General features: G+C 26.5%; 1 protein-coding gene across 1 annotated transcript in view; it reads left to right on the top strand.

The window, feature by feature from the left end:
• LOC122518968 (dipeptidase 1-like) overlaps window positions 1-5433 on the top strand; it is a 269499-nt gene extending 264066 nt beyond the window's left edge. Inside the window, exons 7-13 of the mRNA XM_043638102.1 lie at window positions 67-217; window positions 1000-1069; window positions 1318-1494; window positions 3206-3290; window positions 3719-3794; window positions 4038-4176; window positions 5204-5433. Coding sequence (XP_043494037.1) covers window positions 67-217; window positions 1000-1069; window positions 1318-1494; window positions 3206-3290; window positions 3719-3794; window positions 4038-4176; window positions 5204-5293 — 788 coding nt within the window. The 3' untranslated portion in view covers window positions 5294-5433. The remainder of the gene's footprint in view (window positions 1-66; window positions 218-999; window positions 1070-1317; window positions 1495-3205; window positions 3291-3718; window positions 3795-4037; window positions 4177-5203) is intronic.
• Window positions 5434-13566: the final 8133 nt, after the last annotated feature.

The following is a 13566-nucleotide window of genomic DNA, read 5'->3' as shown; positions in this document are numbered from 1 at the left end:
ATCAAACAAATATTTTGATTGGAAGGTAAAGAAAAAGATGGGACACTGTTTCGTTTTCATTTTTAGGCCTGATCGAGGCACACCGTGACGGAAAAATTGCAAGTCTGATCGGAGTCGAGGGTGGTCATTCACTTGGGAATTCCTTAGGTGTTCTCAGAACATTTTACGGCCTGGGGGCACGATATCTTACTTTGACGCATGCCTGTGACACTTCCTGGTGAGTCTGTGTGTGTCTCTCGTCTTTCTATCCTTTTTTTCTTTTCTCACTTTATTTCATTTTTATCTAAATATATCAGATATTTTCTACCTTAAGCTCAAGATTTTTAATATCCTTGGAGTATTTTCGGCCAAAACTGTATAATTTAAACGTAATCTTTTATTTTTCGAAGTAGGATTTCGAAAGTATTCGAATCTGAAGAATTTCTTCGATTGTATGACCACGAATGTTCATAAAATGGTTGAAATTTTTCATGTTCATGGTACTTTTCGATTAGAATTTCATGTTTTTTCGACGAAAAATGTTTGTATTGTATTTAGGATCAAAATTTGTTCGAGTTTTCATGCACTTATTTTTCGCTTTCGAAGAAAGTAGTCCTATTTCGTTTGAAAAAATGTTCATACAACCAAGGAATCCAATTCCTTTTATCCGAAATTGTGACTTATAAAACAAATATATAATAGAATTTAATTATTCATTATATAATCTCGGATACGATTTTATGACTTTTATCAATTTCTTGCTTCAATGATAACATTTTCTCTCGAGATATATTTGAAATTAAAGTAAAACACCCTCCTGCACGATATTAAATATTTCATTAAAATAAAAACACTTTTTTATATACATATATAAACGTGACATGAAAAAGTCATAGCGTGAAAATAAAAGAGACACGTTTAATCGATTGAAGAAAAAAAAAAAAAAAAAAAAGAAAAAAAAAAGGACGACTAATGGAAGAAAAACAAGGAGGAATATTCTAACAGATATTTTCTTGGCAGGGCAGTATGTTCAGTTGGCGAGATGAATAACACTCAGGACGAGACACCTGGGCTCAGCGAATTTGGAAAGGTAAATCATTTATTTAACCCGTCCCCTTCCATATGTCGCAATGATTTCCAAGCGTTTTATATTTCATTTCTCATTCTACTACTCCTCCCTCGAAAATTTTTATGCATTTGCGTTAAACATCATATATGTATGTATTTTTCCTATTTTTTTTTTTCTTTTTTTTCTTTCTTTCTTTTTTTCATATATCACAGAAACACGATGTTACTAGATGTCGAGGAGTCGCGACATAAATATTTTTCACATTTCAGGCAGTGGTAAGGGAATTGAATAGGTTGGGCATGCTGGTGGATCTCTCTCATGTTTCCACAAGGACGATGAGAGCGGCACTGCAAACGACTAGGGCACCAGTGATTTTCTCTCACAGTGCTGCAAGGGCACTCTGTAATTCCAGTAGAAATGTACCGGACGACGTACTCAGAAATCTAGTAAGCAAATTTATGATATTATGAAAATTGTATTTTTCTTGCAAATTCAATTTTATATTTACATACATAGGGACGTATATACGTACAGTATATTCCAGAAAATTGCATCGACGGAAAGTAAAAATACAAAACACGCAAAATAATTTATATTGATTTATTTCAATAAAATGAGATAATATTTTTGATTTTCTTATTTCGTGATATGAATCATCACTTAATATGTTGCTAAAAATAACTATAATGTTTTACTTCAGAAATTTATTAAACAAACATTTATACAAACAGCTTTTTAATGACATTAAATAATTTATATTGATTTATTTAAATAAAATGAGATAATATTTTGGATTTTTTTATTTCGTGATATGAATCATCACTTAATATGTTGCTAAAAATAACTATGATGTTTTACTTCAGAAATTTATTAAATAAAAATTTATGCAAACAGCTTTTTAATGACACTCCGTATGTACTTTCTTATAAACGGACAAAATTTATTTGCAATTTTATTCAAATATATTTATATCGTTCGCTATGAAAAATGATAAAAATAAATATATATTATATTTTCTTGATTATATTTCTTCGACATCTTTAAGAAACTACTAAGGATGCTTCAATATGTTTATCATGAGATAATAAGAACTCTTGCATTTAAACAGTTTTTTCTTGTCATTTGCCAGTACAATTTATTTACGAAATGTTAAGTAACAAGACTATTAAAATGATGAATATTTATAAAACCAGTATGTTTGAAAAACGTTGATCTCGATTTTGTGCTTTTGAATTATTAACCCGTTAAAATAATATTAAAATAAATATTAAAGAGTAGTATATTTCACGATTTGTTAAACAATTAATATTAGTTCTTCGTTATACCAAGTAGTACAGAATTAGTTTACATTATAATATGAATTTATATGTATGTGAATATATTTTTCTTATTATTTTTATTTTAATATATTATATAAAATTTAAAAGCTGAATTATACGTTTATGATTATTCACGAAATTTTATTTATGCATGTACGTATCTTTTTTTTAAATTCATCGTTAGAAATTATTAAACTGTTAGGAATCATACTTAAATATTGTACGTGAAGTAAAATCATCAACTAAAAATAACTATACTGTTTTACTTCAGAAATTTATTAAACAAACATTTATACAAACAGCTTTTTAATGACACTCCGTATATACTTTTTTTTATAAAAAACGGACAAAATTTATTTGCAATTTTATTCAAATATATTTATATAGTTCGCTATGGAAAATGATAAAAATAAATATATATTATATTTTCTCGATTATATTTCTTTTGTGCTTTTGAATTATTAACCCGTTAAAATAATATTAAAATAAATATTAAAGAGTAGTATATTTCACGATTTGTTAAACAATTAATATTAGTTCTTTGTTATACTAAGTAGTACAGAATTAGTTTACATTATAATATGAATTTATATGTATGTGAATATATTTTTCTTATTATTTTTATTTTAATATATTATATAAAATTTAAAAGCTCTGAATTATACGTTTATGATTATTCACGAAATTTTATTTATGTATGCACATATCTTTTTTCAAATTTATCGTTAGAAATTATTAAACAGTACGAATCATACTTAAATGTTATACGTAAAGTAAAATTATTAACTAAATCAACTATACATATTTGCTTAAACATAAACGTATCTACTTCCCATAGGCAAAAAATGGTGGAGTGGCGATGGTTCCATTTTATACGTATTTCATAACGTGCAACAACACCGCCACCATTAAGGATGTTATTGGTACGTAAAAACATTATTCTATGTCTAACATAAACCATGATGTTGGCGTTGCAAATATTATCATATCAATATTGCACGAATAAATCCATTTAACGAGACCAATCTTGTTGGTGTTTATTTGTAATTTTACGAAATTTTGTTATCATTTTTAATTCATAGAATCGTATATACGCGATATTATACGCTGAACTTTTCAAGAACAAATTAATTTTGTATTTTGTAATTATTTCTTTTCCCCCTCCACCTCCACCCCCACCCCCTCCTACCCTTTCTTTTTTTCATTTATATTTTATTCATGATAATTTTTACAATCCAAACTAATTTATTTCATGATATGAACGAATGAAATCGTAAATATTAATCTGACGTATGAAAAATGAATTATCAACGATTTCAAACAGTTTGTTTAACCTACTGCGCCATTTTAGCACACATTAATCACATACGAAAGGTGGCAGGGATCGATCACGTTGGAATAGGAGCTGGCTTCGATGGAATAAACTTGTAATTAATATTTTATATATATATGTATATATTTAAAAACATATTTATAATATAATTAAGCGAGCAAGGCAAGCAAGCTTTGGAACAATCAAAATTAGAAAATATTGCGCTAAAGTATTATCGTAATTTTTTTCTTCTTTTTTTTTTTGTGTTTTCTTTATAAAATACCAATTTAAACAAAAAATGTTTTCTCGATATTTATATGCAAACAAGATATTGAAAGAAAAATGATTCTAACATTAGCACTCCCATTGGCCTGGAAGATGTATCAAGATACCCTCAATTACTGGCAACGCTCTTAGAGGATCCAACGTGGACCGAAGAAGACATCAAAAAATTAGCTGGCCTCAATTTACTAAGGGTATTCGCTAAAGTTGAACAGGTATTGGCAAGTGATGTGTCTTCAAGAAATAACCTTTGACCTCTTTTTCAATTACACTTTATCAATAGATATTATCACACGTATTATCACACCTTCATTTTATATCGATTTGCTTTATTCAAATGAAGAAAATATGATCGTTTAATACTTTATCAATAAATCTTATTCCGTATATACACATTTAAATATATTGATTTGTTTAATTTTATAACTTTACGAGATATAATCTTCTAATACTTTATCATTAAATATTATTATACGTTCATACGTTTATAATAACTAATTTGACTAATATTTCGAATTAAAAAGAGATACAATTTTTTCTTTTTTCTTTTTTAAATAAAATACTATTTTCTAAATTTGTGTTCGTGCATTTTATTAATAAATATTATTATATACACATTTATATATATTGATTTGTTTAATTTTATAACTTTACGAGATATAATCTTCTAATGCTTTATCATTAGATATTATTAAATATTGTCATACGTTTATAATAACTAATTTGCCTAATATTTTGAATTAATACAATTAATACAATTTTTTCTTTTTTTTTAAATAAAATACAATCTTCTATAAATTTGTGTTCGTGCATTTTATCAATAAATATTATTATACGTACATTTAAAAAATGTTTAACTATACAATTTTAAATGATATTTGCAAAATGAATTAGATAAATTAGAAGAACACTGTCAATTGTTTCGTACAAAGTTACCTTTAAAATGTAATGATAAAATGTATGAAATCTTTGAGAATAATGAATCGTTTGATCAGTGAATAAGTTTAATTACAATTATTAAAATAAGTATCTTAAGAAATTTGGACGTGTTAGAAATTCTTTTCGAACGTTATTTTGATCTTGTTTGAACAACAATCTTCTTTTGATCTACAAGATCAAAATAACGTTGAAAAAAAATTTCTAACCCGTCCAATTTTCCTAAGACACCTATTTCAACAATTTTATTTTCTAAACAAGATAAAAATTAATTAAATTTCATTAGAATAATCTTCTTTTCTTCAGGTACGCGATGAATGGCACAGAGCTGCGGTTTTACCGGTGGATAAAATTAGTCCACCAGATAATTCGGCCTGTACTTACGGAGCGTCCTGATCTTCTTCTTCATTTCGTGCGTTGACATCGAGATATCTGGAATTTATACGATCGTCGAAAATTCGGCACGTTTTGCGCTTTTACAAAACCTTTTAAAAAGTGCAAACATAAAGAAGAAGAAATAGAAGAAGAAGAAGAAGTAGAAGAAAAAGAAGAAGAAGACAAAAATAACCGAGAGTTTGTTCCTTTATGAAAAAACTCCTTCCTGGTCTTCCAAAGACCCTATCGCGCCTTAAATGGAAAAGAAAGCTTAATGGTTATTGGATAATCTGGAATAAAAAAAAAAAAATACACACCTTCAGAACATCTGTGTTACCTGTGACTTTATCACTTTCTATTTCCTCCAATGAAAATATTACAGACAAATATATACATTGTAAAATTCTATTTGAATTTTCATCTACTTTCACGTGTGAGTTTTTTTTTTATCTATTAATATAAATATATGTATGTATATACAGTGCTGTGAATAATTTGAAATTAAAATCAATTTTTATAGATTTTTTCGTAATATTAAAATATAAATTAACATTTTTTTATATACTTTTAAATAACAATATATAACAAAATTGAAGATATGCAACAACAAATTTTCTTTTTTGAAAGCACGAAAAAAATGTATTTTCTCCTAAAAGTATTTTTTCCTTTTTTTACTATAAAAGAATATAAACAATTTAAGATTAATTTGTTCCTCAAATTTAATTTGATTTAATTTAGTTTTAATTAAAATAAAAACTAATAAAAATGTAGTTTATTAAATAGTTAAATTCAATATTTATTTATTATTAAAGTTTAATTAGTTTATTAAATAGTTTATTAAATAGTTTAATTAATAAAATATAAAATAAAATAATAAAAAAAATTAAAAAAATAAAAATAAAAAATTAATTTAATTAAATAGTTTAATTAAATTTTATTTACAATTACATACAATTTTTTTTAATTAATTTATTTTCATTCATAATTTAATATATTTTCTTTCAGATTTAATTATTCCTATTAACCTAATTGAAACACACTATTCACAGTATTGTACATATATATACATATAATTATGTATAATATAGATAATATAAATATCGTGACACACAACCCCCGATTTAATATGATTAATATAAAAAATTCATTTAACAAAAACTCGCATGTGAAAAAAAAACAAAATGTTGTACGAATAAGTTCTGAAGGTGTACAAGACACACATTTATTCACGGAAGGATGAAATTAATCCTTTTTTGAATGACTTCCATAGATGCGGACAATCGACCAGACGGAATAATCGTTTTTTGAAAGAAATGAACCAGCGCCAAAAGCCCGGCGACTTTTTAAACAAAACAGTCTGAGACTAATGATTTTTTTATACTTTTATCTTCGAGTAAGTAAATCCATAAGTTGTGTGAAATATACGATGAGATTCTAATGTTTCTTATAATAATTGTAGGACACGCGATATATTCGATTTGTGTATGTAAGAAAAATTATTCGATTAACGTAAATCAATTTCGTATATATTACATATATACATACATAAACATACACACACACATACATACATAATATATGTAGGATGCGAAGCTAACCTCCAAGCCAAAACTTAAATAGGCATTCGTGAGGAGATTGGACGGTGGGCCCTGGATAGCTCAATTGGTTAAAGAGCAGTCGCCCGGAAAGCGGAAGATCCGGGTTCGAATCCCGGTTGGTTCAGTCAAGTCCAACGGCCCAATTTTTTCACGAATCCTACATATATATTGCAATAAGAAGCATGATTGATTTGTAACATTAATTGAAATTAACTTATCTTCATTTTTCTACTGCCGGGAAAAATCATTAGAGATATCAATAAATACGTGCAATATAAGGTACAAAGTTTGACCAGTTGAATAAAATTTCATTAAATACACGACACGTCGAATGATTCAAATTTCTAAGTCGAGAAAAAAGAGAACGAAATTTGAAAAAAAAGAACAGAAAGGAAAGAAAGAAGAAGAAGAAAAGAAAAGGAACAAAAATAAATATATTATAACATTAAAAGCTTAATCAAATTTTGATTTCAAGGCAACAGTGGAAAATCGTTATCACACACATATCTCAATAATTTAACATTTGGCTTCCATTGGTGCTTCTAAATTCTTTACTCGGTATTTGGTAAAAAAAAAAAAAGAAAAGAAAAAGAAAACAGACCGTATTTAAAAAGCTCAAGTTTATCTTCGAACATAACGTTAGCATGAATTAGCATAAATCTATCCAATTATATATTTAAAGAAGAGAAAAAAAGAAGCGCAAAAAACATGTGAAATGTTTAATTAGATAAACGAATAACAAAACTCCTCGCTTTTCTTTTAGTCGACGACAAAAAATAGGTTTAATTCTATGACGTAGTCGGGTACGTTGTTAGGTTTATTCCTTGAACAAAATAACTTTGGACACATTAGTATACTGAAGATCGACCTATTAAACGTCATCATCAACATTAAACACTGCCGAGCCGCACTATTTTATAATAAAACCTTTGAAACATCAACGTCATTTGAAGAATAAGATATTGAATTAACAAAAAATAAGTTAACGTGTACCAACAACAGGATTCTTCAAATGCTAGCAATAAATAATTTCATTTAATGCCCGATCAAAGAAGAAAACAAAAAAAGAAAAAAAATAAACAAAGAAAATAGTCGCGACGTATGAAATAATGTTTTCTAAATACGTCTTGTATAATAAAACTAAAAACCCTACGCACTGTTTTTTCATACGTAAAATCATGAATAAAAAACGAGTGTGATAAACGATCAAGTTTTTCGTTCATTTTTCATATTAATTAGTTTGACTCACTTTACTTTAAGAACCATCAAAATCATCTATTAGAATAATACGTCATACATAAATTGTAAATAAAAACACACAAAAACGCAGTTACCAAAAAGATAGTTCATCGTTTAGCGAGCGTTTAGGAGAAAAAGTGATGATAAAAATAAAAAGACAAAAAAGAAAACTAAGAAGAAGAAGAAAGAAAGATAGGACAATAACTTCGATCGTTTATCGCATTCGTAATTTTGCAAAAATAGTATGCACGAATTAATAATCGATAAGAATCAAGAAGGGTTATGATAAGTATGTATTTTGTGAGTAGAGAAACAAATTGATTGAGATAATACGATGTACAATGTATGTATACAAAGTATCTAAGATTTTTCCTGTCGACACGGTATCAGCTTATTCTATGCAAGAAAATATAAAAAATAAAAATATATATAAAGTAGATCATTTAAAGTTATTATTTCAATTATAAATGTTCACGTTTATTCGACAACGGGTTTGTTCTTAAATTTTCAATCGTTTCCAATTTAACTTTTCTTATGTTTATCTATGACGTTTAATTATTCGAAATTATTTTGCGAATCCCAATCTGAAAATTGATTTGGAAATATTGAAAATCTTTTTAAACCAAAAAAAAAGAAAAAAGATACGGAAATTTATTACAAATCTGATTTATCTAACGGAAATATTAGAAGAGTTGTTTTAAATATCAAAGCAAATAATCTGGTAAAAAAATATTACATCGATCAGTATTTTCGAACGTAAATTAACAATTAAGTAAAACGAATTGATTTAATGACATTTTGAACAAAAAATTAAACGATTCACAATTTGTTTCAACACTTTTGAATAAAAGCTTTAAATGATTTACGTTTTCTTTTTTTCTTTTTTTCTTATTTTCCTGCATAAAATATGCTGACATCGTTTGGTCGAAAAAAAATGCTCGGACACCCTGTATATGTACATGCAAACACATTACAAACATACGTTGTACGACGTGTAATTATGATAAACGTAAATTAATCATTGGGTTTTGCCATTTTAAAGTCAACCATCATCGATAAATGCATGTGAGAATCTTATACGAGTGCGAAAACTAATAAGTACATTTTACTCTTCGTATAAAGCGCCTTTTTATTCGGGAAAAAAAAAAAAAAAAAAAAACATTTTTTCAAGACGACACCTCTCTTTATCGAAATATCACAATAATATTATATGAAAAAAAAAAATTAAACGAGTGAAAAAAAAGAAGAAAAAAGAAATAGAAGGCGTTCGAGGATACATTTATGACTAAATTTCAAACTAAAAATGCAAAAAAAGAATACAATACATAAACAAACACATTCATAAACACACATACACTCGCACGTACACATTTATACATATACACAGACAGACAAACACAAATAATAATGAAACCGTGTATAGCCTAGACCCTAGTCTGTCATAGCTTTTACGATATTTCCACTTTTCTTACTTTTTTGGATAAAGCACGGTTCGTTGCGCGTGCAAGAAGTATTGTAATTAGGTATCCGTATTCGATAACTAGTGTTTGTTTTTTTTTTCTTTTTTTCTTTCTTTTTTCTTTTTTTTTTTTTATACAGTACATCGTATTGAAATAAGCTTACTCGATTATCTTAAATAATCGAGGATATATGAAGAAGGAAAAAAACTGATAATTACCAAGAAAAAAAAATTCGTATTTATTTTCGATCGAGTTAAATAAACAATTTAAGAGAATCAAATATAACAATCGAGTAGGATTAATTCCTGTAGGATATTCTGTATAAAGAAAAAAAAGAAAAAAAAATAAAAGAAAAAAAAAAGGAAAGAAAAAAAGAAGAAAAAGAAACAAGAAATGCGCCTTCAACGATTCGTAAGAAAGAAACCCACAAAAAGAAAAAAAACAAACAAAAAAGAAAAAAAATAATAATAATAATATTAATATTAATAATAGTAAACACCCACACATTTTATGAAATTTTGACGCGATAAACTTGATCGATACCGACGCGTTATATTATATTGGATAAAAAAAAAAAAAACAATTTTGATAAAAATCGACGAAATATTCTAATTTTGTCTGAACTATAAGTACCTATCGTTAATCACGCGCGCGCGATTTGTAAGAAACGTAATTGTTCACTATTTTCTTGCAAAACGAAACTAAACTAAACTTAAACTAAACTAAACTAAACGAAACAAAACAAAATCTAAGAAGAAAAAAAAAAGAAAACGAAACAGAAATTACAATACAAAAGTTAGAAAACAAATTTCGGAAACGTAGAACACTTTTCTCTCGAAGTATAGATGACAAGGCAAGAAAAAAAGATAAAAATATGACGAAGATGACGATGACGACGATGATGAAGATGATGATGATGATAACACGAAATTGATGAACATTAAAGAATAGGCTTGGCATATATTTCCTTAAGGCTGATATACGAAATAATGATTAATAAAAGCACAGACGTTACGAAAAAATAAGCAGTTAATTGCAATGAAAGATAAATTTAATTAGTAAAGAAAAATGCAAATGCTGTGGGCAGAGATTAAAAACATTAGCAGGCAGCAATAAAGTGCACGCAAACGTAGTCGACAATTAAAATAGCATAAAATATTGAAACGATTTATAAATTCGTAAAATATAAGTCTAAATAAAAAAAAATTACACGAGAGTAAGCGGATATTTAAACGCAATCGAAATATTCTCGCACGTTGAAATCGTCGACGTGTGAAAAAATAAAAAGAAGAAGAAGAAGAAGACGAAGAGGAAGAAGAAGAAGACGACGACGATGATGATGATGATGAATAAAAAATAAATAAATAAATAAATAAATAAAAAGAGATGCATCAAGCAAGCAAGAAATAATTTCTTTTTTGCAGCGATACTTCTGCATATTCAATAGAATAATTCGCTTCGATATTTAAATATTATTATTATTAATGGTTAAAGGAACAAATGAGAGATAAATAAAATTAAAATAAAAAAAAAACACGTTGCACGGTTGCATTATTATCAAGCGGCAAAAGCATATTATATTAGTTTTCCTTCGAGCAAGAACATTATATTGTTATATACCGAAACCTTGAAATATCGTTGTTACACGATGATAACAGAACAAGTATTTCAAATTAAATAATCCTTCGAGAGAGAAATGCTGATATCTTGAAGAAAACGAGGGGAGGTATAAGAGAAAAAAAAAAATAACCGAAAAGAAAAGAAAAAATAAAATAAATAAATAAATAACATCATATAGGACGAATTCATTCGGAAAAAATGCACACGTTCGCGAATTATTTGTAAATGATGAAAGAATAGAAAATTGAAATGGAAATCGGATGAGAGAAAATGGCGTAATTGTTTATGATCGAGCTACTATTGTACGTGCAAATACTCGTTAAATGTGTCTCTCTTGCTAATTTAGTATTAATGAGTAAATGTACGTACATGTGAACGCTTGTGTTAAGATAAATGAAGACACAAATATTTAAGACAAAATTACGAGATGATTTTCTCTCGTGCAAAATTTTGTACGCGAGCATAATTGTAAGGAAATCAGATATGCTATACATAGATTCAGATTTTTTTTCTTATTTTTTTGTTGTTCTTGTTTTTTTCTCAAACCAATGAATGCCGAGCAAAAAATAGGAGAGAAAAACGGAACAAGTGAAAGATTTAAGAACGTGAACGAGAATTGAAATGAATGATATCGCAATGGGATATTTGGATCTGTGAATTTTAAGATTAAAACGAAATTGATTCTAAATGAAAATAGAATGCATTAAATATAATACGTTTGTAAGATATTAAATGTTTCTAGGTAGGCATTTTTTAAATAAAAATTGATTTGAAATTTGACAAAATGAAAAGAAGAGTTCCGTACTATTTTGTTATAATAATAATAATTTCATCAAAAGCAAAGATTTGCTTTTTATAAGTCTAAACGTATTATATTGCTTTCGTTTCATAAAATCACTTTTCCAATTATTTTTATCATTATTTTTAAAAGTATATAAACGTTTTTATCGTAATTTTGTTTATTTACTACAATGTATATTCAATTTTCACTAATTTTCATGTCGGAAAAATTATATATAGAAAAATTAGACCAATTAAAAATGTTTGATATTTAAACTCGTGAAAATTGCAGTAACAAATATCTCGAAATATATTAACGATATATTTGAATCAAGAATACCAGTAAAATAAACAAAATTACAATAAAACTTTATTTCTAAAAATTATGTCAAAAATAAAGGAAAAATGATTTCATAGAAAAATTCAGAAAAGTAACGAAAACATATGAATTGTATCAATTAATCATAAAATGTTTATGATATCAAAGGCTTATTAATTATTATTACAACAAAAAGATAATTTAATTTCATACTTCGTTAAATTTCAGTAAAAAATAACACTAAATTAAAAGAACTTTTTGAAGGTATGATAAATCAAAAATTTTAAATAATCATACAAACGTAATATACTAAATATCTTCAATCATTTGAGATAATAAATTTCTTTTAAATTTCAAATTCACACATCCAAATATTTCGTTGTTAGGGATTAAGAAACCTCAAACGTATTTAGCGTAAATAACACACAACTGCCTAGAAACTCAGAATTAATACTAATAATAATAATAATAATAATAATAATAATAATAATAATAATAATAATAATAATAATATATTATACGGATTATATTATATATACATATACAATTAAATAACAATATGTCCAAACGCACAAAAGACAAGTTTGGCAAGGCAAGAAATACGAGCATGTACATAAAGAAAATATATATAATAATACCCAATCGAAATGTACATAACAAGAAGAGAGGAGCGAAAATCCATTACTGGACTGTACTCATAGAAAACGAAACAAAAAAGGAAAAAAAAATAATAAACAAAAACTTTAAAGACGCGTTCCTGTCTGAACGTATAGATACACAGCGTTTCAATTCAGAGCGTTTAGTGAGAATACATATCTCTGATTACTCGTTGTGAAATGAGTTTCACGGTTGAAGTCAAAGTATTGATTGAAAATACAAACAGATTTATGCTATCATATTTAATTTTCTCAATTTTAAATAGAAAACAATAGAAATAATTAATTTAAAAATTTCGCTGTACACATTGAAATTGTGTTTTAATTTTAATTAAATTTTTTTTTTTCTTATTATTTTTTTGTTATCATTTTTAATTTATATATTAGATGTTATTTTATCGTTCCAATTTGTTATCGTATTTAAAATAATTTAGTGCCAAACAATTTAGTGCCAATTAAATAATTTAGCGATGAAAACGATTTAGTGCCAAAATGTTATATTTGAAAATTGTCTCGTTTCTCGTTTTGCGATTATCTTTATTGATGGAAAAATAAATGAAAAGGAAAAAAAGAAAAAAAGAAAAAAAAATATTAAATAAAAAGAAACCAAAAGGACGGGCGC

The sequence above is a fragment of the Polistes fuscatus genome, unplaced genomic scaffold (genome assembly GCF_010416935.1).
Source record: "Polistes fuscatus isolate 324 unplaced genomic scaffold, CU_Pfus_HIC Scaffold27, whole genome shotgun sequence".
In the NCBI taxonomy this organism is placed as follows: Eukaryota; Metazoa; Arthropoda; class Insecta; order Hymenoptera; family Vespidae; genus Polistes; species Polistes fuscatus.
The sequence above is the reverse complement of the archived record's forward strand: the minus strand, read 5'-3'. Positions and strand labels throughout refer to the sequence as shown.